Below are 25,383 nucleotides of genomic sequence, written 5' to 3' on the forward strand. Positions count from 1 at the left end.
GGTGGGAAGAGGAGGAGGAGGAGGAGGGAAGAAGAGGCGGCAGCAGCAGCAGCAGCATGGCGGCCGGGCGCGAGCGGCTGAGCGCGCCGCCGCCGCCTCCTCCTCCGCCGCCTCCATCTCCTGCCGCTCCCGAGCCGGAGCCCGCGGCCCCGCTGCCCAAATAGCCGCCCTGCCCCGGGTCCTGCCCCGCCCGGACAGCGCCCGGCCATGGAGCTCGCCAAACCGGCCTTCCCCGCGCTGCCGCAGGCCAAAGAGGACTCTGAGGTGAGCGGGAGCTCCGGTCCCGGCCCCCCGCACACGCCCGGCCCGCGGCCCCGCCGGGGCGTCCCCTCACAGCCCTGCCCGCCCTGCGGTGCCTCCCGCGCCCCTTCCCGCGGGATTCCCGCTGGGATCCATCGCAGGCCGCGGGTCCGTGTCCCGCCCTGTGCTGGTGACACCCCCTGCGACCACCGGCCGCGTCTCCCCTCCCCTGCTCGCTGCCGGGCTCTGCTCCCTCCATCGCCCTCGCAGACCCCCGGCCCTCCGGCATCTCCCCTCCCCGGTGCCTCCGGCCTGGAAGCCTCCCACTATCCCAGGTTGCTCCAAGCCCGGTCCACCATGGCCTTGAGCGCTTCCAGGCATGGGGCAGCCACAGCTGCTCTGGGCAATCTCGCCACCCTCACATTGAAGGGACCGAGCCCCCCCGCTTCATCTCCTCTGGCTTTTCCCCACCCACGGCGGCCCCCACTCTTTTTTTATGCCCCCTTCCTGCGTTCAGTGTGTCACAGCCTGTCTGTGTCCCCCTGGCCGTGTCCCGGTGTGAGCAGCCCCACAGGGAGTTACCTGCGGGTCCCCTCCGGGCTCTCGGTGCCCTGCTCCCCACCGCCGCTCCCGGGGCGGCCCGGCGCTCGCCGGCTCCATCGGGGAGGTGTTTCCGCGGAGTTCCAGAGCCAGGACTGCTCTGCGGACGAGGACAGGTGGCAATGTGTGCTCGGGCTGAGCTGTGCGGTGTCTCAGGAGCCGCGGCAGCGCGGTGTCTGATTTCTGAACTTGGCTGAACTCCTCGGCGCTGACCCTGGACGCTGGTGATTTGTTTTTGTGTGTCACAAACGTCCCCGAGTGTTTGTTCTCCCCCCCCCTTTGGTGGCCTCAAATATTTAATGCGAAATGTCACAGCCTGCATGAGGGAAGCTGAGAGTGTCTGAGCTCTTCAGACGTCTGTAGATTGTCATATTTCTAAACATCAGCATTTATTTCTGTTTGAACAGCGTTGCTTAATGTTGTTATGGCGGTAAATTACCTGAAATATGGGAGTGTCTCTTCTTGTTCTGTTTTTGTTGTCAGAATTTAATACTCCCCATCACTTCAGAGCTCTGGAGGTGTTACATGTAGTTGTTCTCACAAAGTTGTAATCACTTTGTATCTCAGCACAAATCATCTGCCGCCCTGTGAGGTTTATAATTTGTTTGTTTTTAAATATCTTTTCTTTCTGGAGAAACCAATTGTGTTATCCACAGTTTTGTTAACTAAATCAGCCTGGGTGGCTTTTCATCTAAAATGGCTAAAGAGGAATGTGGGGTTAAAATAAAAATTAAACCAGAGCTCAGTGCCAGTCTAACAACTCTTAACTGGTGAAAACTGAGATTGTAATACAGTGTCTTTCAGGGTAGCTTTTACTTTTGTCTTTTTTCATGGGCTGTCTGTAAATAATATAATTTGTAGTGTGTTAGAACTTCACATAGTGGGGATTTTCAAGAATTGATTCTAAAAACTGTAAGAATTTCTTTTCGATATGCTGCGTTTGTGTCTGACTTGATCTAAATACAAGATCAAGTAAACAAATTCTGAGCTCTGATAGAAGATAATAAACAATTGGAGCATGTGGGGGAAACAGGAGAGTGAAAGCCAGTGGTGAGTGTCAGAGTTCTTGTGGAGGTAGCTTGTTAAAAGCAAAGTGTAGGAGACTTAAGCCCAGTCCTTAAGACAGTGCTTTGGAAAAGTGAACTGAGGAAACTAAAATCATCCTGCCCACAAAATGTGGATTTTCCTGGAAAGCAGAAGGTGCTCATGTGCATTGCAGCCAGGAGGCTCTTTAATGAGCAGTAATCCCTAACATTTTGGGAAGTTGGTGGTGGATGGTTTAATGCTGGCTTGGCAGATTTGATTTCAAGATACTGGGAGGGGGAGGAGGGAGAGCTTGGGGAATCCCTGGCTGACTTCCTGCTGCTCAAGAGTGCAGCTTTGTCACTTCTTTAACTCACTCCGAGTGCCACCCCCAGCTCCCTTCTCTGAGCTGACACTGCTAACCATGTCACAGCTTTAATAATCATAATAATAATTAAAATAGAGCCAAATCACTGGCTGGCTGCACAGCATCCCGTTCTTTCCTGGCACAAGAAGTGTTGAGGGGAAAGAGCAGCCTGGATTGACTGGGGCAGGCTGCAGGGATGGCTCTGATAAATAGGTCACTTTTCCAGCCTCGATGTTGTTTGTCCTGTCCCTAATCCATAGTGTGGTGTTTGGGATTGCTGGATTTCTAAACCTCTTGGCTCTCGATGCTTTTGGGAGCTTGGGAAATGCCAGAAAACCTGGAACTCATCATTCTGGCGAAGCTTTTCTGAGAATGTCTGTGAACTGTGTGTTCTTTTACAGTCTGGTGATGGTGAATATCTCAGTTTTATGAGTAATAGTGATTACATGTGATGTGGAATCATTTCTAGACTTAGATTATTTTTTTTTTCGAAAATCAACGCATTTTCCAAGGTCAGGTCTCAAACCTTCTTAAATTTCAGAAGTTCTGTATTACATGTTTATACTGAGAGGAAAAATTATGGCTAAAAACACATTAAAAAGGGTCAGGTTAATAGGAATTAGTACATGTTGGCTTATTAGTACTTCTGGAAAGAAGGTCAGTAAGGACTGGAATAATTGAAGGAATTTAATAGAAATTATTTTCCCATTAAATTTTAAACAAAACAAAAAAATGATTAGGATATATATAATGAGAACACAGCAACAATTACCAGTTTATTTCTTTGTTAAAACGTATTTGCTTGCAGTCAGGCTGAGCAAACCAAGTATTCATGATGTACTTAGAATTTTTTTTAGGACTCTCCATGGGTTTTGTAATTAAATTAGCAGCCTATTGACTAAGCAGACGTATTTGCCTTTTTATTATACATAAAAGCTGATTTCTTTTTAGCACGTGGAGTTTTTCTAAAAAAGAAATTTACATTTTTGACAGCTATATTTAGTCTGAAATGCTAATGTATTTCTGACTGCTTTTTTTAACTATGAAGTGGTGCAGCCCATCTAAAGGTGGAACAAATCTATTAAACTTTTTTTTACTCTCACTTTTGATAGGCAACACAAATAAACCCCTTAAAACACAGCTTTTCCCCTCCTCTGCAGACTCTTTAAAATAAGTAGGAAGCCTGTATCATTAGAATTATTTTACCTGCCCACATAATAGAGCCCAAAAAATGGAGAACAAATGCTGTGTTGTGCTGGGAGATGTAAATCAGGTGACAGATTTTGATCACAACTCAGTGGGATACTATCAGAGTGCTTTGCATAAATCAGAGCAGTGCTCTGTGGCAGCTGGAGTTGAGCAGTCTGTCAGTCCTGATTAATTTGTGCCTCCCATCCAGGGGAGGCCTGGTGGGATCCACACAGGCACGGTGGAGCAGTTTGTAGAATTGGGGAGTTAAGTCGTGTTTGGGTTGTTTTAGCTAAATGAGGATTGTCTCAGTATAGCCCAACTCGGGAATTAAAAAAGGAGGAGCATGGAAAAGGCCATTCCTGCAGCATTAGGAGCAATTCTGATAATCTGTGTGAGTGTGGCACTCCAGGCACTTGGAGTGCCTAAACCTAACTCTAACCCTTTGTGCTTCCAGGCAGCTGAAGGATTCTGCCTCCACTGCTTTATTTGCAATTTTATTGGAAAAAAAATGACATGATGGGAGTTTTTATCAGTGCTGCTGGTCCTGTGTGCTGATGATATTTGATGAGGTGCCTTTAGGACCAATGTTAGACAATAGGATAAATAGGAATTTTGTTTCTACTTTTCCTTTAGTTTCACCTTTTATCTTTTTCTGTGGCTTGTGTTTATCTCTGCTAAAATAACATTTCTTTTCCCTCCTTCCCTCCTTCTGTCATTCCCACCTGCTTTTATTCCTCTTCTCCACCTTCCTCCTTTTGTGTTCCTTTGTATTTTTAATACCAAAAATGTCTCTGGTGGGGTCTTCCCATTGTCTGAGGGCTCTTGACAGACAGAATTCCCAGTAAATCTGCTCCCATCTCTCCTAAGTGTGGTGGCCTTGGGATGGAGCAGCTGTGCAAGGGTGGCAATGTCACCTCACCCTTTTTGCTGCCCCTTTCTCCAGCCCTCAGCCACCTTTAGGATAGCATCACTGTCCAAACATTCCTCGAGCTCTGCTCATGGCAGTGACATGCTCACACCTTCAGAGAATTAAAGGATTTGGTTTAATTCTGTGTATTTTATAGACTTACACCAGGATTTCTACCTGGGGAAAAATATATATATAATTGAGCCTGCACTGGTCAGGTAGTTGCACTAAATGACTGTTGTAGGCCCCTTCCAACTGAAATAATTCTATTTGTACAATAACCCTCTTATTTTTAATAAAACTGTCCAAGAACATGAATCCTGACTGAAACTGAAGACACAACCTTTCACTTCATTCCTGTTTGTAGCTAATTTCGAGGCTCTTAAGTACCACCTTTCACAGTGATAGATGTGACAGGTTTCAGTGATACTCAAATATTTTCCTTTTCAGCACCTCATTTAGTTTGTCTCCTTTCTTATTAAAAAATGGGAAGTGTGTTCTGCTACTGCTTTATTTCGAGGTTTCTTCTGCAGTTGTTCCATTTTACAAATACTGATTTAGATTTTTGTTTTTTGATGATGATAACAACATCCCTCTCCTCCACTTCGCTGGGCTATGTGAAATAATGTGTAAAATGCTTTCAAACCCAAGGTGTGATCTCAGTCATCGTGTGAATGACCCTTAAATCTGCCTGGGAATGAAAGCCTTTGTGTCGAGGTCATTGTTGCGGGATCAGGACCCAGCCCCAGTCCGAGCTGCAGCCTGGGCAGGGGGATGATGCTGCTGCTGGCAGTTGATGCAGTCCTGCCCTCTCTAAGGCAGTCAGGCTGTGCCTTGGATTCTGATATAACACAGTCGGGCTGTAATTTGAATTTCCTGTGCAGTATTAAAGGCAGAGCCAGGAGCTCACTTGGCCGGAGCAGATGAGGAGCTGGAGCAGGTCAGAGCCCCCGGCTGTGCTGCTGTAACAGTTTCTGCTGCTCCAGCTTCACAACTTTTGGAAGAACCTTGTAGCAGGTTTGGAGTGTTACAGGGAAACAGCTTCAGGCAAGAGGAGTCTGACAGTTCTGAGTTTTTAACGTGCATGATCCATCATGCAGGAGTCCTGCTGGGATGGATTGTGATGGGGAAAGAAATCTGTGTGGAGAGGGAAGTGATGCTATAAATCAACAACAAAGAACTGTCTGGGAGTTGGGAAAGGGTTGGACTCCTGGGGTGGTCAGGGAGGTTTTACTGGGAGCTGTGTGCAGCTTTTCCAAAGGATTTGGGGTCTGGGAAGCAGGAGTTGTCATTGCAGGGGGTGGGTGGTGCTGAGCAGGTGAAAAGCAAGAAGAGACTGCCCGAGGTCATCTCCTCTAACCATTGATAGGATTTCTTTTCCTGGTGGTTTTTGCAGCATCTCTGAGAGCTTCTCCCTTCACCTGGGCCGGTCTGTGGTTGGCAGGCTCTACTAATTACAAGGCAGCAGGAGCTGAACCATCCTAACTGGGCTTGCTTTTCAGCCAGAGCTGAGCTTTGACAAAGACTGGGGCTGTACCTTTTATGTGTGAAAATCAGATGGGTCTGCAGACTTCAGCTGTCAGTGAGGGACCAGTTAAGCTGTGTCACGTGCATCCATTTCACTGCATTCCTTCTGGAGAGGCAGATGCAGGTTGGCTGTTGTGTTTAAAAACCACCCTCTTTGCTTTGATACAGACTCTCCGTGTCAAGGCTGCTAAACCCATTTAAAAAATCCCAAGATAAATTTTTTAGATTAAGTCCCAGTCAAGGGCACTGTTACAAAAAAAATTCCACATCACATTTTGCCATTAAACTGCTCTAAGGAAGAGCAGGTGTAGCTGTGGCAAGATATGGGCAAAATAACCCAAATTTTTGGCAGAGCTAACATTTATTGGATACCAAGAGGCTCTTTGTAGTGTGGACAAGTCTTACCTATTAATTCATAGCTTCCATTTATTTCAACTGGAGATTGGATGGGGAAGGGAAGGCTTTGGAATGTGCTTTATTCCCCCTTCTCCTGGAGATCTGTCAGAGGGGAGTGGCTCATTTTTAAAACTTTGGAATTCTAAGGATTATTTTTTCCACTCCATCTCTTTGGTGTCTTGCAAGTATTGATGAGTGAGACTTCCAGTGAGTTGTCACTGGAGAACCTCCCAAATCCTTGGCAGCAAGGAATGCTGTTCTTCCCTCCACCTCTGGCATCACCCTTTGTTTTCTTAGCAAAATTCTTGCATTTGATCTGATCAAAAGAGAAGCTTTCAGTTGTTTTTTGTCTGCTTGGTGCTGCAGACAGTGTGGAAAACCTGGCTGATGAATGAATTCCTTAAAATGGAACCTGTGCTTGGCTTCAGTCTCCATTAATAGATTGGGTTTTTTACATAACTTTGCATAACATTTGAATAATCTGGCATTGTTGGTTTTGAAAGCCTTGAAGGGCTGTCAGCAGTCACCAAAATCATTCTTTCAGTAGTTTGTGTACTTGTCTCAGGTTAAATGTTTTCCTTAAACACTCTCTTTCAGAGGGGTATTTTGCAGACTAAATCCCATTGGAAACTGTATTTTTTGCTTCTTGGAGGGCACTAAATACCAGTGTCTGGGGCCTGTAATGTTTTTTTTTTTTCTTGTTCAGAGCATCTGTGCTGTCTCCTGGGATTTGGTTCCCTTTGGACTTGCATTGCTCAATTCTTACCTATTTATTTTGCACAGTTTACAGCTGTTGGGGCTAAAAATTTCCTGCTTCTGATGCTTTTGAAAGGAATATTTCCAATGTGTTGTTATGCCAAAACAGTGATGAATTTGTGTTTTTATTGTGCTCCAGATTAAGATTTCTAAATTCTACAAACAGAGTAATAGACCTACTAAAGTGCTTGTATATTCCTGGAGTGCAGCTTAAGCTTTTCAGAGTTTATTGCTCTTAGGCTTGGCTTTAGACTTGGACAAACCTGGGCTTTTCTGGCCTTTTGGGGTGAATGATGCTTTTGTGTACAGAGCAAGCCAGCAGGGTTGTGCTGAACCCTCTCAGGTCCCCCTTCAAAGGATACAGTTCTGTAAATATCATCCTTTTGTTACAACATTTCTCCTTTCTGCTTCCAGGAGTTTATTATTCCAGCTGGAACATGCAGAAGTAATTTAGCTACTTGTGTGTCTTCAGCAAAGCCCATTTCTGTGCATTTTATTTCCCTGTTTGTGCTGCCACTTTAGCTGCTATCCAAAGGATTGTCTGGAATGGCTTAATGTTTGTTTGCTTGCTTTTCCAGAATAATTTTACTGATACTAAAATCCTTCTTAATTCCATGACCAAGAGCTGGAAAATCCTCCCTGTGCACTGTTGGGGTGTCTGAGGGAAGCACAGGATTTTTATTGTGTTAGTAAAAAGAGGTTTAATGTGAATTTAATGCTACTGGGACAAGTGTCGGTGCTCAGGTGAACAGTGCTGCAATTTAAGGGATCCTCCCTGCTGTAATCCACACCTCCCTTCCCAGCTGGAATATTTGATGTTTAACTTCCCCATACTTCTGAGGACATCAGGACATAGGGGAAGCTTTTTCTTAGCTGCTGGTGTGTGTGAGACTCAAACAACAGAGTTATGTAAATAAATGTATGCAGTCTATTGGATATATTTGAGTATTCTTTTTTTTTTTTACCTCCAGATGGTAACTGGGATCTCAGCTCCAACTCCTTCATGTGTGAGGGTCAAGGAATGAGTAAGAGCCTGTTAATAGAGGCCAGTGGGAGTTGTAGGGAAGGAAAGACAGGAATAGTCTGTGCCTGAGCAGCTTCTGTTCAGCTGTGGCAGAGCTGCAGAGTGGAGCAGAGGATGAAATGTTGATCCTGGTGTTTGCTCTGGTCAGCTGGGAATGGGGAATGGGAGCTGAGCCCTCCCAGGTCTGGGGAAGGGGGTAAATGACCAGCAGGATCCTGGGCAGGAGTGTTTTATTTACTGTGTGAGGAGTAAATAAAACTCCTCAACTGTTTACTGTGGGGTGGAGACTCACTAAGGGCTTGCTGTGGTCGTGGAGAGCACAAATTTCTGGAATTGTTTGAGCTGAATCCTGAATTTTCAGAGTGAATTAGGTGAGGCAGTGTGGATTTTAAGGGAGTCACCTGCTCTGCTTGTTATCTTCTGTTATTTCAGTGGCTGCAGGAATGCATCAGCCAAAGGAATTCCTTTGCTTCTCTTACCAGTACAGAATGTTCTAAAGCTTTTTTCCTTTTTCTGTTTTCCCCTCCTCACTTCAGAGGGAAGTTTCTCAGCAGAAAGCTGAGGTGTGGGTAAGCTGATAAGGATCTTTTCCAGCCTTAAGGATTTTCTGTAGAATACTTGAGGTTTCTTCACGTTAACTTTCCAAATAGTGTTCCTTGCACTTAGGTGGTGCTGGAAAGGTAGCAGGGAGCTTGTACAGAACTTGTGATTATTTTATATAAAATGCATGTCCACATCTCTGCCTTAATGTTTTTTTCTTGTTGTATATATAATTATTTTTAATTATTTTTTTTAAGGATTGGACCTATCCCATGAGGAGAGAGATGCAGGTAGGACACTTTTATTTACTGTTTGAGGTAAAGCCCATGGAGCATTTAATGAGGAGAAAAAAGAGCTGGTATCAAAATCAGTCTTTATCTGTGAAGTGTCAGGCAGCACCATGGGAGACAGAATGAATTAGTTAATTAAGGTGAGGATTTGCCAGCTTGGAATACAGGTGTGTTTGCATCTCTGTTGTGCAGGTACTAAAACAGAAATCCCCCAAATATTACTTTTTTGTCTTTCTGAATGTCTTTAGATGATTACAAAAAATGTATCAGAGGTTTGCCTTCTACCTCAGACTTGGAAGGGTTCTTCAGTGGGATGGACAATTAAAATTTTCCTACCATGGTGTCAGTCAAACCTTAGCACAAGACAAGATCTGCACACCTGCATATCTTCATTGGTGAGGAGATAAATGGTTAAAAACTGATCTTTTCCCCCTGCTAGGCTGAAGCTTGAGGAATTTCCATGTTTGTATCTCTTCTCATGAGAGCAATTTGGAATTAATTACAAGACAGGATAATAAACCAAGTTAAGAGTTCCCTTCCCTAGATCTGGGGCTGGGTGAGATGCAGGAATCAACCTGGAGCTTAGTCCAAATCAAGGACTTTGTTCCTGGTCCAGAACAAGATCTCCAGCACCAAGATCATGTTTCTTTTATCCTGCCAAACCATTTTTTTTTTCCTTGTCCTGCTATAAATGACATTGATTACACATTTCAGGAATATGTAAGTTTTTTGTGTCCATGTTCTGAGGTGAGTGAAATGTGTTATTTCAGATCATCTGGAGTTGGTATTAAATGTCTGTTCTTCTCCTGCCTCCTAGGAAATCTTACCTGGGTTATTTTTAGGCCCATATTCTTCAGCTATGAAAAGCAAGGTATGATTTTCAGAATATTCTCTCCCAGGGAAGCTTTGCTGTGGTGATTTGATTTGTTACTGTGGAGATCTGCTCTGTGTATCTATAGAGGTGTAAATTTGGTTGCAGTTCTGAACTGGAACATGAAAAATGCCAGAGTGGAAGGAATATGTGCTGCATTTGTGGGATGGTCTGAGCTATTTGTATTAAAATTGAGTCTTAAATATAATTTTTCATAGAGAATTTAAGCTATTTGAGGCACTTTACCAGTCCCTATTTCCTTTGCTGAAGCGTTGCAAGACCAGTCAGAACTGGGAACTCACACGCAGACATTAAAACAAGGAAAATTTAATTACAATAAAGTCTGCTCAGGCACAGCTTGGCTCTGCAAATTTGCCTCATGGTTTAAATGATCTTATTTTCATGGTCTGGTTCCAGCAAGAATCCAGTGCTGGCTGCAAATTCCTCTCTCATGTAGGGACTTGAAACTTCAGGCAAAGGGAAAGGTGGGGAGAGACAAACAACTTCAGTGAATGCCTTCCTGTTTTGTCATTTTTTTTCTTTTGGAAAACAACATTTTTACACGCTGAATTCTAAAAAACCAGCTCAGATTTTCCTTGATACAGCCCTGTTTTGTATCTAAGTAGAGCTTTTTTTTTAATTACTATTTCTATTTATATCTAGAATATATAAATATTTATATCTTTATTATGCATTTATATATTTATATATTTATCTTTATATGTATATTTTTTATTTATATTTATATATTAATATGTTGTATATTTATATATAGAATATATAAATAGTATGTGTATAATATAGTAATATATCTATTATTAGTATATTTAATATTTTTCTATTATTATTAATAATAATAATTAATAATTATTATTATTTATTTTTCTATTGTTGTCTAATAGATGAATCTGTAATTTTAAAAAGATATTTTTTTCTTTCTCCACAGCTACCTATACTCCAGAAACATGGAATAACCCATGTAATATGCATACGGCAGAACATTGAAGCAAATTTTATTAAACCAAACTTCCAGCAGTTATTTAGGTGAGAAATGATCAAGATTCCTCTCTCTGTGTGTTGTGTGTGTTCTTTCCAAATATTTTCACATTGTCAGAATTATGTGAAAAATGTGCTGAGGTGCAGAAAGACTTGAAATCCAAGCCATGAATTTTCTTCATCCTGGAGGAGTCTGCAGATCAGATTTATCCCTAGTTTGCAGTAACTGGTTTCAGTTTTCAGTGATTTCTGAGAGGGGAAATCTGGCAGGGGGTGTTGGAGGAGATCCCCCACTCCTTTCCTCACCAGGTTCTGGATGGAATTTCTGGAGTTTAGAGCAGGAATTAAAGGTTGTGCTGATTTCCTCCTGCAGGGGAGGGGTTGTAGCAGCTCCCAGGAGCAGCAGCTCTGTGGTGTTGTGAACTCACAGGACATTTTCATTGCAGGTATTTAGTCTTGGATATTGCAGATAATCCAGTGGAGAATATAATCCGATTTTTCCCTATGGTGAGTAGATGGGTTGGGAAGGGAAATCCCCAGGAGTTTTCTGAACTAACAAATGCCAGTTTCACATTTGGGATACTCAGCCTCAGGCACCTGGAACTGCTGCCAGCTCCTGACTTTATTGACACTTTAATAAATGTAATTAACTTCTTTTTACAAGTGTGGAAACAGGTGGAGTTGTAAGAGCTGCTTCTTGTGATGGTATCAAAAGAAAAAGAAATAAAAATTAAAAAAGACAGGCCTTAAAACAGAGAGATTTGGTCATGGGGGAATTCTGGGGCCCTTGACCTGGGGGAAACTTTTATTTGAGCCCAGGAATATTTACATTTCTTGTATGAAATTCAAAATAATAGCTAAGTTTTACAGTGTCTGAAAACATGTTTGCTGCAGAGGAATTAAAAAGTAACTTGTAAATCAAACAATGCCCATTATTGGAACAAACTCCTGGTATTGAGCTGTGGGATTTTATTTTTTTTTTTTTTAGTCCAGTTTGCAACTGAGCAAAAGGATTTTGTTCCTTCTTCCACCAAAAAACCCAAAAGTGCGTTCAATGGTTTTGCAGTGACAAGTTTAGGAATAGTTTAAAGTACAAAATGTCCAGTTGAAATGGTGTTTAAGTCTGCATAAAGGTGCATTATTGTCACTGATAATTATACCAAATTTGAGTGTTCTACTACTTGCGCTAAAAATAATCTGAAAGTTTAAGTCTTGTATATTTTTTTTCTTTTCAGACTAAAGAATTTATTGATGGAAGTTTACAAAGTGGAGGTAAAATTATATGAACTTTCCCCTCATAAAACTAACTTAGGGGTATGGATTAGAGGCTCTTAAATAAGAGCTTTTCTTAAATTTGGGGGGTTTGTTATGCTTGATTTGAACTCTGTTAGACAAATTCAGAGCAAAATGATCTTTCCTTCAGCCTCTAACTGGAAAATCAACCTCTGGGATTTGGGTTTTTTTCACATGAAACTCAGCTGAGTGCTGTCCCTGAGGCTTTCTTGTCCCCTCTCAAATGTAGGACCTGAAATTGCATTGTGGCCATTCTGTCACTCAGAATCCTCACAGGAGCAGCAATCCCAGTTCTGTATCCCAAAGGACAGAGTGCAGTTAGAAATTCAGGGTGAAGGAAGACAACACCTGCTTTATTTGGGTGTGCTCTGCTGCTGCCTGGTTCTCCATAACAAGGGAAAATCACATTTCAAAGAGTTTTATTCAGTTTATACAAATATGGTTAATTTGGTTTTATTTTCCTTCTCAGGAAAAGTTCTTGTCCATGGGAATGCAGGGATTTCTAGAAGGTAGGAAATGATCCACCCTGATATTAATATTTTTAAACAACTGAAAGATATTTTTCTAACTTTCATATTTTTTTTCCAGTGCTGCCTTAGTTATTGCATACATAATGGAAACATTTGGGGTGAAGTACAGGTGAGTTATTCAGGTTTTAATTCAGGTGGTGTGAGTGAATAATGATTTTGGAGGGAACAGAAACTCTTGTGTTTTCACTCAGTGCCTTCCCTAAGGCTTTACCAGGAGCTGATGATTCCATTTTCCTTCACTGCAGTTGTGTGTACACCCTTTTTAAAAAGAATCAGGCACCTGCAGCTCAGGGAATGAGGGCACCTGCCTCCCTCCATGGATAAAACCTTGGGAGAGCCCCAGGGGCTGTTCTGAGCCTGTGCTGAACAGGAAAGTGAGCTGAGCACTGGGGTGGGCAGACAGAATTGTACAGCTGCTGCTGCTTCCTGCTTTGGCCAAGCAATTTCAGTTGTAAAAACCAGTTCTGGGGAGGGTTTAGAGGTTCTGTAGTGCTGAAAAATTGATAATCTGAAGGAAGGCTCAAACCACAGAGACTTTTATACATTTTCACTGAAGTGTTTTCTTCTCTTTTTAAGGGATGCATTTACTTATGTCCAAGAAAGAAGATTCTGTATTAATCCTAATGCTGGATTTGTTCATCAACTTCAGGTGACTTTTTTAAAATTCTTGATCATAACTGAAAAGCCATTTAATGAATCATCTTCCTGCCAAATAGATATTTACACAAATATTCTTCAAAGAAATGTCAGGAGCTGGAGGAAAGCTTGGGAGGAAGATGAGTGGGCACCTCAGTTTCCTTAGAGTTAAGCTTTGGACAAAGCAAATCCAGGAATGGAGAAGAAATAAAAATCCAGGTCTGTTGCAGTGATTAGGAGGCTCTGAAATGTCTTGGTTGGTGCTGAAGGAGCTGCAAAGGAAATGTGGTTTGTTTCTTAAAGGCATTTCTTTAGTCATCCTTGAACTTTTCTTTTCCTCTGACTTCCTGATGGTTTTGTCATTCATGGCAAAGCAACAGAGAATTCTCCTCCTCCCAAATCTGTGCCTGAATATGAGATGCTCCCTGAATTTGCCCTGCTCATCCTTACAAAGCTTTTATGCCAGAGTAATTCCAATCCACATTTTTGGACCTTTCCAGGAATATGAAGCCATCTATCTAGCAAAATTAACCATCCAGATGATGTCACCTCTGCAGCTGGAGAGATCCCTCTCAGTCCCACCTGGCAGCACAGGTGAGAAGCTTTTCCTGCTGGGTAGGGGTGTGAGGGGATTTTTCAAACCTTTAGCAGCAGAATCCTAAATTCTTGGGATGGGCTTTTAGTGTGCAAGCTGAGTTTAAATTTCAGTGTGAAGTGTTTAAATGTCCTGGTTTGCCATGGCTGAAGTTCCTTCTTGCCTCCTGCAGGAAGTTTGAAGAGGATGCATGAGGAGGATGAAGATCTTGGCACCATGCAGGTGGCAGCAGCACAGAATGGCTGATGGCTGAGGACAAGCACTGGTTGTAGTGAGAATTCCTGCCAAGAAAGGTGAAGAAAACTAGGGAAAAACGCCCACACAAAAACCAGAATGAGAATTAATGCAAAACAATGAACACACATAGCTTCTTTTCAATTACATGTTGCTTTCAGATGTAAATCTGCCTCTGCAACACACTAAGCATCATTTTTAAGATGTTGGACTTCTTGAATGAATAGATGGCACTGATTGTTTTACTCCTTTTTTACACTTTACAGTTTTATTCTAAACCAAGATTTTTGGACTTGCAAAGAGGTATTATTGCAATAATGCACTTTTCATACTTGAAATTTCTTTATTTGTATGATATAAAGTTATTACTTTAAACAAAATGCAAGCGGGGGGGGATTTGTTTATAAAGTTATTTGTGTAATTTATAACAAGAGACTTTAGTAAAGAAAAAGTTTGCTAAAATTCACCTTGTTCTCAGTATGTATTATGGCAGAAATGTGCTTTTGGAACATAACCATAGAGGTTAATTGACGTTGAACTACCTAGAACACCCTCAAATTGGTTTACAAGAAGTAGTTGCTGTTGCAAGGCAGTTGTGGCATCATTTGAGGTAAAAAATGGATTTGTCTTTGAAAACTGAGGCCCATGGCACTGCCCATAATGGGATCAAGACTTAAAGGATTCACCTCAGCTCTGGTAAAACCTTAGACTGAGCTAAGAAAACACTTCTTAGTGCTTTAAGGTTTTCAAATTGGGGATGGTGCAGCTCTGTGACTCTCCTGCCTCAGCAGCACAGAGGTTGTGCAAGCACAGTCCTGGTTCTGCATCTGCTTTATTTCTCAATGTTTGTTGCCTAAAAGCCAAGGCTGGAATGATTTGGGAGCACTGTGGGGACCGAGCAAGGCTGTTAGAAAAATGTTTGTGTTTGGGAAGTCTGAGCTTGGTAAGCAGACTGTGTTTTAACAGGGAAAAAATGGGCTCAGGGTTTGGGGATCAGAGCATCCAGCAGCACATTCCTGTTCCTGCTGATACCCTCTGCCACCTGCAGCAGTGATGGAGCACAGTAATTCCTTCAGGGGGGAAAAAAGCTGCAAAAAATGGTGTGATGCTTTAGGCAGGAACTTTTCAGCTGGAATAAAGGAGGTGATTTATGTCCTGGAGAGCTGCACTGTGCCAGTGTTCAGTGCTGGTTTGCAGTTGCAGAGGCTTTGTTCCTGCTCTGAACTTGTCCCTCCATAAAGGAATGCTCTGGGGCTGTTGGGAAATGCATTCCTGGCCTTTGGAGCACGTGGGGCTGTGCCTGGCCCTGCACAGCCCCCAGGCACTGCCAGCCAGGAGCTGCTGCTGGAGCGGGGCTGGGAGGCATCAAATCCCTCTCAATTCCAGCTCCCTGGGGAAGGGGAGGGATGAAGCACAGATGGAAGGCACTGATTCATCTCCAGGCTGGTCCATGGCCGTGTCTGTTCTCTCTGGGGTCCTGGGAACACTCCCTTCCTACTGACAAGCTCCATGACTAAGGATTTCTCATCAATCCAGTTTTTTTCCTGGCATTACCTCCTCCTGGTGCCTTTCACAGTCATTCTGGTCTGTCTGCCTGTCAGATCCCAGGGGATTCTGAGATTTAATTTTCCTCAGATCTATTACTAAGCCATCTATTTAAAGCTTCCTGTGTCTGTCTGCTGTAGTTTCACTGCCAGGAGGGGTTTGTTTCAACATTTGGTTTTGGGGGTTGAAGTAAAAGCAGGAATTGGAAGAAGGGTCCCTCACTGTGGACTGGAAGGAGAAACGGAGGGTGAATTATTATTTTTATTTCCCAGGTTCAAACACAAAACTGCAACACCCAAATCTTTGGGAATCCACAGGTCTTGACTGAGGTGCTGAAATTGCCTTTTCCAGCTTAGGGGAAGCAGAGTGAAGGAGCTGGAAATCTCTTCCTTAGGGTGGGAAAGGTCTCAGCCACAACATTAAATCACAGGGAGGAGGTAACATTCAGCCTCTGGAGAAGCTGGTAGTGCTGTCAGGGCTGGTTCTGACAAAAAAAAGTTCCAGGCAAGGTTGGACAAGGCTTGGAGCAAACTGGGATAGTGGAAGTGGCTCTGTCCATGGCAAGGGGTGGAATGAGATGGGCTTTGAGGTGTCTTCCAGCACAAGCCAGTCTGGGATTCTCCAGTATTAATCAACAAGGTGTCCAAATACTGCTGGGTTTATATATATATTATTTGTATGATTATATATATATACATATATATGAATATATATATAAAGAGATCTACATAGCTATATATAATTATATATATCTTAAACAGAGGTACCCAGATGCCTTTGTGGTGCAGGGAAAAGACATTTGTGAAAGGTTTGGTGCTTGCCTCAAGGAGGTCATGGTTGATTTTTTTTTTAATATATATATATAGATATAGAGAGAGTCTCTCTAGATATGTATATATATGTATACATTTTTAATCTGTCAGTATAGATTTTATATATACATAAAACATCCATATATAGATTTTATATATACATATATACTATACATATTTTAGACAAATATACAGGGGCCCTTGCTCTTCCCTCTTCAGCCCTTTGCACCGTGGATAAATTTCAGGGCTGCTGCAGTTGCTGTTTCCCTCCCCCGCGGCCATGCAGAGCTGGCACTTGTGGCATTGTCCCCGTCCCTGTGACAGTTTCAAACAGCCCCTGTGTGACTGTGGTGGCCCGGGGCACACCTGACCCCACAGTGGCACCTCCCAGGCCCCAGGCTGGGCACTTCCAGCTCTCCAGCTGCTGTTTGTGCAGAGGGGTGGGAATGTCACCTCTGGGAGGAACAAAGAGCTCTTCAGCTGCCCCAGGGGCCTGTGCCCATTGTGCTGCAGCCACAAACCCCAGCTTTCAACCCCATTCATCTGTTTGACAATGATCTGAGCAGGGCCACAGCACCTGCTCCTCACTCTGATCTTCTCATTAACTCTTAATGAGGGCCTGGGGCTCTTTAGATGGTGTAGATACCATGGAATTCAAATAATCCACTTTAAATCCTGGAAATTCTGAATTAATTACAACTGTGAAAGGCAAGAAAATCCACCTCAGTCACTTGGGCCAGCAGAAAGCAGGAGCTGCTTTAGAGAATGAGAGTCAGGGCTTGAGCCATGCAGATGCTGGCAGAGGAGCACGTCTGCTTTCTCTTGGGACAGAAACCCACGTGGAGCTGCTGAAAGTGTTCTTTCCAGCCTAGGGAAGGGGAACAGGTAACTGCAGCAGCTGCTGCTGCTCACCAAGCATATCCTCACTCCATGAAAAACAGCCCAGATACAGGTGGCAATCATTTATTCAGCTTAAACAAAGATATTCTTTAAAAAAATAATCAATAAATAAAGCAGACATCACCAAGGAGACACTGGATGGAGTGAAGAACCCTCAGGAAGATCAAGCAGAGCCCCCAGCACTGTAGAGCTGCTCTCCAGAGCACAAAGCAGGACAGTGTGGAAGGCCTGGCTGCCCACAAACAACCCTGGCTGGGTACAATGCCCTATTCATGGCTGTGGGATTTGTCACTCCCCACACAAAACACCACTGTTGGCAACAGGCCTTCGATGTTCTTTGCTTTTCACCCCTGGCAAAAGTGCCAAAATCACTGATCCAGTCTTGCAGCACTAGGGAAGCTCCATAGAGCAGCAGTCCCTTGGGAGAAGGGGAGGATTTCTCTCCTGCTTTGCTGTGCCACAGGTGCAAATCCCTCCTGGCCCTCTGGAGATCCAGTGGCTGGGCTGGGGGGTTTGGGTTGGAAAGGACCTTAAACTCATCTCATTCCAGCAGAGACACCTTCCACTATCCCAGGCTGCTCCAAGCCCCAGAGTCCAGCCTGGCCTTGGACACTTCCAGGGATCCAGGGGCAGCCACAGCTTCTCTGGGAACCCTGTGCCAGCACCTCCCCACCTTCCTAGGGAACAATTCCTTCCCAAAATCCCATCCATCTCTGCCCTCTGGCAGTGCAAAGTCAATCCCTATGTCCTGCCCACACAAAAATCTTTCTCCCTCCTTTTCAGGCCCTGGAAGTGGCTCTAAGGCTTTTCTGGGCTGAACACCCCCAGCTCTCTCAGGTGAAGCTGAATCTGCCATCCCAGTCCCCTTCCCAATGATTATTAGGCAGAACCCCACTCCCTATGGGATATATTCCTTCAGACATTCCAGTTTCCCAGTTACCCTCTGCCCTGTTGCAAACCACATTTGGGGTTTTTATGTCAGAAAAAAAAGTAATTATCCTGAAAACCAAGTTATCAGCTAAAGTGCAGGAGCCCTGCAGTGAGAAGCACACATCCATTTTCAGCACAGCCTGGAAGGATTCTCCCCAACCTGCACCAACAGTAACAAATCCAGTCTTGGAAAACAGTGCTTAGAAAACTTCTGATGCACCACCAGCACTTCCATGAGGTGTCATGGAAAAAACCAGAACTAAGGCCTGTTCTGTGTCACTAATTCTGCATAAGAGAAGCCTCATCCCTTCCCCAGCTACATCATCCTTCCATCAGCACAGCCAGGACAGGCCCAGGGCTGTCCTTTGGCTACTGAGAAAAGAAGCACAAACCTTTAGAAAAATACAATGCAAGAAAAGATTTGAGATAAAAATATAGACCTTTGGTTAAAAACCATCCCTTTAACGAGTCCTTTGTAACTCAGCTAGAACAGAAAAGTTTCACCTCGACTCAACAGTAGTAAAAATTAGTTCTAAACTTATTTTCTAACCCAAAGGACTCTTTCTAAAACCTCAGTAATTTTTTTCCCCAAGATTTACACATCTGATGTTCATTATTTATAGGGATTGTTATATCTGCAGCAATAAACTATAGAAATTTTCCACGGAGAGAATGTTTGCAGCACAAGCTCCTCCACCAACAGTCTTTCCAAGAAAACAAAAGAACCCAGAACACCTAGAAGTTGTTAATTAAAGAACCGTTGAAACATGTAGTTTTCATCAGATACCAAATAGCCAAACTTCTTGTAGAAATCCACGTTTTTGGGCAGACACTCCAGAGTGATTTTGTAACAGTTCAGTCTCTTACTTAGCAAGGTGAGGGTGGATGTTAATCTGAAAAAAGACAAAAATCAGCAGGTAAATGCTGGGTTAGTGAATATTTAATGAGTTTTATTATCACAGCCACAACACTGAGGGCTGACAGCACTCTCTGTGTTTTCCTGCAGATCATTTTATGCCCAGCTGGTGATCCCTGCTGGCTGAATTCTTCCCAGGTGCTTGGCAGGAAGGTGTGAGGTGTAAAGGGTTTGCTGAATGGCAAAGGTGGGGAATACTCACAGTTTTCCAAGCTGCTTCCCTCTGCACTCCCCGCTGACCACCACATCTTCTATCCTGCCTCTCTGAAAACACAGGCAAGTGTTTGTTAGCCTTGGAATTGCCCTTGCACTCCCTGTGCTCACAGCCTGGCTGGGACTCCCAGCACAGAGATCCTCAGCCAGCTCTCTGTCAGAACCACGTCTGACTCCTTCCAAGGCTCTCTGGGACAATGGGACTGATCTCCAAGGGCTCCTTTTCCTTAGGAAAAGCCAAAGCCTCCTTTTACTATCAGCTCAGCACTCCAGGATGTGATATATTTTTTAAATACAAAAAATACTTGATACTTTAAAATATATTTTTAAATATTTACATTTTTAAGGTTGGAAAGGCCCTTCAAGACCATCGAGCCCAACTGTTCCCCAGCACTGCCAAGGCCAGCACTGACCCATGTCCCCAAGTGCCACATCTACGTGGCTTTTAAATCCCTTCAGGGATGGGGATTCCACCCCTGCCCTGAGCAGCCTGTACAGGGCTGGACCACCTTTTCCACATGGAAATTTTTCCCTATATCCAACCTAAACCTCCCCTGATACAACTTGAGGTTGTCACCACACAGTAACACCATAAAACCAACACACCCAGAGTCAGGGCCAGCATCTTTTCCTCCCTTCCCAGCTGCAGATTTACCTTGGCACAGGAGTGAGTGAATTTATGTTCTATAACCAGCGTTGCCGTGGCAACGATCTGCCCCAGGTTGGTGTCCTCCACCACGGTCACGTAGTAATCTCCAGACCTCTTCATGTGCTCAAAGGTTTCTGTGGGAGCAGGCACAGTGTGGAACAGGCAGTTCAGGCTCACAGTAAACAGCAGTTCAATCTGCAGCAGGGTCTGACTGCTGATCACTGTGGGATCACAGGACGATGCACCCAAGACTCCAGAAAATGCCCCAGAGTCAGACACCCATGAAAAAGCAAGAATTACACAAATTCCTTTTCCTTATTTTCCCAGAAAACCCTCCTTGCTGAGCTGCTCTGCACCTGGGCACTACAGTACTGAATCATGGAATGCTCTGGGCTAGAAGGACCTTAAAGCTCATCTCATTCCACCCCCTTCCATGGGCAGGGACAACTTCCAGTCTCCCAGGCTGCTCCAAGCCTTGATGTCCAACATGGTCTTGGAACTTCCATGGATCCAGGGGCAGCCACAGCTTCTCTGGGCACCCTGTGCCAGGGCCTCCCCACCCTCACAGGGAAGAATTTCATGGAAAGGTTTGTCCAGCCCTGGCCCAGCTGCCCAGGGCAGTGGTGGAGTCCCCATCCCTGGAGGGATTCAAAAGCTGTGTGGATGTGACACCTGGGGACATGGATTGTGCTGGGTTTGGCTCAGATCCTGTGATTCCCTGAGTCCTTGAGCTGCCTCCCCACTGCCTGTCTGGCCTGGGAGTAGGATTTAAAGGGGATCTAAAGAAGGTTCAAAGAGAAGTGGAGAGGGATTTTGGTCAAGGGCCTGGAGGGACAGCACCAGGGGAATGGCTTCCCACTGCCAGAGGGTAGGGTTAGATGGGATACTGGGAAGGAATTCTTCCCTGAGAGGGTGATGAGGGGCTGGCACAGGGTGCCCAGAGAAGCTGTGGCTGCCCCATCCTGGAGAGTGTTCCAGTCCAGGTTGGAGGAGCTTGGAGCAACCCAAATAATCCATCCTACCAGCTATCTAAAGCTCAGTCTAAAAACCAGTTTCACAATTTAGGCAGCAATTGAAGCAGCCCTTGGGGATAGCTGCAGCTGGATGCAAGGCTGAGTGCCAAGGGCAGCTGAACTCATCCCTCCCTCTGGCATCAGGCACTCAGGAGCCTCACACCTGAGCAGCTTTGCTGTCAGCATCCTTTGATTCCCTGCAAGCCCTGTGGAAAAGCCAAGGAATGATGAGGTACTCACTGATGAACTGCTCCGGGCTCACAACTCCTGTTTCCGTCAGCTGACCCAGAACCTTAAAAAAACCTGGCAGGAAAGGAGGGGGGAAAACAACTCAGTGAGGGACAGACACACAGCCAGCTCCAAACAGCAAGGACAGACCAACAGAGCTGTTTGGAGAGGGACCATGCACCATCACATCACAATGGGATGAAAAAATGTTGAAGGATTGGCTAAAGCTCAAGTGAGCCTGGAATAATGAGTCCAAAGCAACCTTTTTATCCAAATTCCAGAAGTGAAGGAAAATTCATGCACCAAGATGCTTGTTCCTGTTGTTTTGGTATTAAAGGCTACAGTATGAACAACTGTACTCCCTCTCCAAAACAATGGTGGATAGGAACTTGTGGATCATTTGCAAGATTTTACTTGAATTTTAGGATTAAAACAGTAAACCAAATTTTCAGAGTCACCCAACACAGCACCAATCCATGATGCCAAAAGCTCAAATTCAGGGATGTGGTCACACAGGACAAACCAGGACATGGCCACAGCCCCAAGGGATGGTAGGACAAGGCTCAGGATGGCATTGTTGGGGTGTCCTGTGCAGGCTCAGGGGTTGGACTCAATGATCCCTGTGGGTCATCTGCAACTCAGGATGTTCTAAAATTCCATCAGATGGTTTACTGATAAAAACAGCCCAAATCAGGGAAAATGAGCAATCCCAATCTACTGAGAGCTCCTACAGAAACACAAGTTACCAACTCAGCCCCCAGTGTAATTTCTGGCAATAACAAACCAGGATTCTACCTCGATTTAAATCAGCTGTGCAAAGTGGCCTCAGGACCAGCCCATCCCCTGGATCCAGTGGAGAAATGGCAGGAGAAAAGGTCGTGGTGTTCTCGCTCCAGTCGAGTTCCTGCAGGATCCTGGGGTCAAACATGGGCGTGTCATCGGGCATCACGGTGGCCACAGGCATCATGGCTGCAAACAGAGACCTGGAACGGAACGGGTAAGGCATGGTTTAATCCCTAAATGAGCTGTTCCCCCTGTAGCATGCCATGGGATTTGCCTCAGGGATTTCCAGGAAGGTGAATACACTGCTGTTCACTTTATCTGCTCAGCCTTCAGCAGAGCGTGTGCAGCCGGAGCCAGCACATGGAGCTCGTGTGTTTGTCCTGGGGCAGTCCAGGATAAACAATACCTGAGAGGAGGGGATTAACTCTACAGCCCTCTGGGGAGGAAAGCATCACTCACAAGAAACCTCCCAACACCCTGGCTAGCCATCATCTGCACTCCTGTTCAATTTCAAACCTGCACTTTTTCCCAGGCAGTCCCACCCCACAAATATTTCATCTCTCAGGCACAAGGTGCCACGTCCCACGGCAGGTGATGGCACAGCCACAGCCCAGCCTGCCCCTTCCGGGCTGTCCTGTTTGCTCTGTGTGTTTGCAGAGCCCAGCTGCCAAGCACAGCCCCACAGTGGCCATGAAACAGGGCCAAGGTGACAATGAGACACCTGTTAATGATTGAAGAGATTGGCTTATTCTGGGTGACAAAGGCAGCAATTTTCCTTATTGCGTCCAATGCCAGGTTGGGCAGGGCTCGGAGCCACCTGGGACAGTGAAAGGTGTCCCTGGCCAGGGCAGGGGGTGCAATGAGATGGGCTTTCAATTCTGGAATCCTGTGATAAATCCTATGATAAATCCCATGATAAATCCTGTGATAAAGGAAAATAATTCTTACTCTGTCCCCTGTGGAATACCTGGTCAGGGTTCTGGTATGAGCAGAGCTCAGGAAAACTTCCAATTTATTTAGAAATCTAGAGATTGCCTTAGCTGCACCATGAGTGGTCAGTCACACACTAGTTAGCAGTCACACACTAGTGGTCAGGCCAAAAAGCAGAAAGAAAAAAGTGTTTGGGACGACACTTTTTAAAATAAGACACCTCACAGCCCAAAGGAAGAACAGAATGTTTGCTGTGAAGCATCACAGTGTAATGAGCCTCAAAAGTGAAAGTGGCTCTAGTAAATCAACTGAAATTTCTTAACTAAAAAAAAAACCAACACAAAATATTTTTGTATGCCACCTGCTGGTGCACACTGGCCTTTGAATCCCAGCTCTCACCCTAATTTTGCATATAAAAGTAAAAACATTTGCTGTTACAGCAATTCAACAGCAACACAAACTCTCACCCCGTGTGAATTTTCAAAATGTAACAGCGGGAAAGACGAACTGCAAAGAGAAACATTCCTACAGATTTCTCTGTTCCTCCAGCTCAGCTAGTCCAATGTCACTTTTCCTCTGCCCCCAGAATTCCCAAGTGCCTATATCAACATTCAAACAGTGTCTGTACAGAATAAAGCAGACCTCAAACTCCAGCTCAGGGTTACAGCACACCAAGGGAAAAGCACAAAGAGAAAATAAAATTTTCAATGCTCTATGAGCAATTAGTGACTAACTAAGAGTCACTTTCCCAACTACTTCCGGCACAGCTGGAGCAGGATGGAGTTGAGAGTTACGTTTGTTTTCTGGAGAAAGAACTATGACTTGGGATAATGTCAAAAATGAAAAAAAACGGATTAAGATACAGAGAAGAAGAGCTCAGGCCTGTGAGGCGTCCTGGTGCACAGCTGAAGTTTTTCTGGAGCATCCTGGGGTCCCCACATGTGTTGGGAGCAGGGTATGACCAGGGACCCCCTGAGCTCAGCTGCCATCCCGGGGGACATCCCCAAACCCCCTGGGAGTGTCAGTGGGTGCCTGGCCAGACCTCTGACAGCCCCCCAGCTGTGGGGGACGGGGTGACAGAGCCCAGCTCTGCCCCTGCTGGGTCCCCCCGGCTTTCCTCAGCTGAAGCAGCCCCTTGGCACAGACCAACCTCTCGAGGGGCTCCCCCCACCTCACACAGGGCCCCTTGAGGGGATCCCCTCAACGCGCAGCCCTCACACAGAACCTCGGGGGGTCCCACACCCCTCACCCTACACGCGGTCTCTCGGGGGGTGAGGCTGCCCCTCGGGGGTCGGACCCTTCCCCAGACCAGCCCCTCAACTCACACACGCCCTGCTGAGGGCAGCCCTCACTCCATCCGCAGCCCCTCGGGAGAGGCGCATCCCGCCGCCTCACACACAGAGCTTCGGGGCGGTCATATCGATCCCCCCACACAGGCGCAGTCCCTCGGCGGTGTCCCCACAGTATCCCTGAGCTGAAGCAGCCCCCCGGGAGTGGGACCCGTCCCCAGACCGACCCCTCAGAGGGGATCCCACCCTCCCCCCCGTCCCGCAGCCCCTCAGGGCCCCTGCCCGCACTCACCCGCGCGCGCCGGCCCCGCCGCACGCGCCGCACGGACGTGGCAAGGGGTGGGCGGGGCCATGCCGGGCCCGGCGCGCGCGCGCGCCCGCCCTCCCGAGCGCAGCCAATCGCAGCCGAGCGCAACCGACCGGAGCCAATCGCCGCTGAGCTCCGCCCTCTGGCCACGCCCTCACCCAGCCCCTCGCCGGCCTCGCGACCTTTAGGGCCCGGCTCGCTCCCTCGCGCGGATTGGGCGGGAGCGCTGTGGACACGCCCCTTCCCCCAGTGAGGCCACGCCCCTCCCGCCCCCCTCAGGGCTCTGCCAAGATGGCGGACGGGACCGGGCGTTGATGGAGGGTCCTGTCCGGGCTCCGTGCTCCCGCTGCTCTCCCCGCCGCCTGAAGGGTCTTTTCACCTTCACAGAAGTCCCAGTGGGCTCATCGAGGAGAAGGGTGGAGGCAGCGAGGCATGACACAAACACACACCCTTTGCACCCCCTCACCTCCTCAGGGATGCCAAGGCTGAGGCGTTTGATGGGTTTGGAATTCTAGAACCATGGAATTCCAGACTGGATTGAGTGGGAAAGGACCTTTAGGGATGATCTTGTTCCAGCTCCTGCCACGGCAGGGACACCTTCCACTATCCCAGGGTGCTCCAAGCCCTGTCCAACCTGGCCTGGAACATTTCCAGAGATCCAGGGGCAGCCACAGCTTCTCTGGGCAACCTGTGCCAGGGCCTGCCCACCCTCACAGGGAAGAATTCCTCCCTAATATCCCATCTTAACCCACCCTATTCCAATTTACAGCCATTGTCTCTTTTCCTGTCCCTCCAGGCCCTCACTTTGATCATTTTTATCTCAGTGGGATTCTGGAGACTCCATTGCTCTGC

General features: G+C 45.8%; 2 protein-coding genes across 2 annotated transcripts; one reads left to right on the forward strand and one right to left on the reverse strand.

The window, feature by feature from the left end:
• STYX (serine/threonine/tyrosine interacting protein) lies at positions 1–14,470 on the forward strand. Its single transcript, XM_084207081.1, has 11 exons — positions 1–264; positions 8,829–8,861; positions 9,679–9,732; positions 10,679–10,776; positions 11,175–11,235; positions 11,964–12,000; positions 12,491–12,530; positions 12,610–12,660; positions 13,128–13,200; positions 13,688–13,781; positions 13,955–14,470. The coding sequence occupies exons 1-11, from the start codon at positions 208–210 to the stop codon at positions 14,026–14,028; spliced, it is 672 nt and encodes a 223-aa protein (XP_084063207.1). The 5' UTR covers positions 1–207; the 3' UTR covers positions 14,029–14,470.
• A 2,856-nt stretch (positions 14,471–17,326) lies between these two features.
• GNPNAT1 (glucosamine-phosphate N-acetyltransferase 1) lies at positions 17,327–24,576 on the reverse strand. Its single transcript, XM_084207574.1, has 6 exons — positions 24,517–24,576; positions 22,018–22,205; positions 21,235–21,297; positions 19,988–20,115; positions 19,322–19,383; positions 17,327–19,096 (listed from the first exon to the last, which is right to left on the reverse strand). The coding sequence occupies exons 2-6, from the start codon at positions 22,187–22,189 to the stop codon at positions 18,949–18,951; spliced, it is 573 nt and encodes a 190-aa protein (XP_084063700.1). The 5' UTR covers positions 22,190–22,205; positions 24,517–24,576; the 3' UTR covers positions 17,327–18,948.
• Positions 24,577–25,383: the final 807 nt, after the last annotated feature.

The sequence above is a fragment of the Fringilla coelebs genome, assembly GCF_963513975.1.
Source record: "Fringilla coelebs genome assembly, chromosome: 6".
Taxonomy (NCBI): Eukaryota; Metazoa; Chordata; class Aves; order Passeriformes; family Fringillidae; genus Fringilla; species Fringilla coelebs.

What these genes read in the sequence shown, in the direction of transcription:
- GNPNAT1 (XM_084207574.1), bottom strand. Translation starts at nt 22,189, where the DNA reads ATGATGCCTGTGGCCACCGTGATGCCCGATGACACGCCCATGTTTGAC. An exon ending in GAGCCCGGAGCAGTTCATCA is followed by an intron (nt 20,116 to 21,234) that starts GTGAGTACCTCA and finishes CTGCTCCCACAG; the next exon opens with AAACCTTTGAGCACATGAAG. An exon ending in GGGAAGCAGCTTGGAAAACT is followed by an intron (nt 19,097 to 19,321) that starts GTGAGTATTCCC and finishes GTCTTTTTTCAG; the next exon opens with ATTAACATCCACCCTCACCT.
- STYX (XM_084207081.1), top strand. Translation starts at nt 208, where the DNA reads ATGGAGCTCGCCAAACCGGCCTTCCCCGCGCTGCCGCAGGCCAAAGAG. An exon ending in TAATCCGATTTTTCCCTATG is followed by an intron (nt 11,236 to 11,963) that starts GTGAGTAGATGG and finishes TTTTCTTTTCAG; the next exon opens with ACTAAAGAATTTATTGATGG. An exon ending in ACATTTGGGGTGAAGTACAG is followed by an intron (nt 12,661 to 13,127) that starts GTGAGTTATTCA and finishes TCTCTTTTTAAG; the next exon opens with GGATGCATTTACTTATGTCC.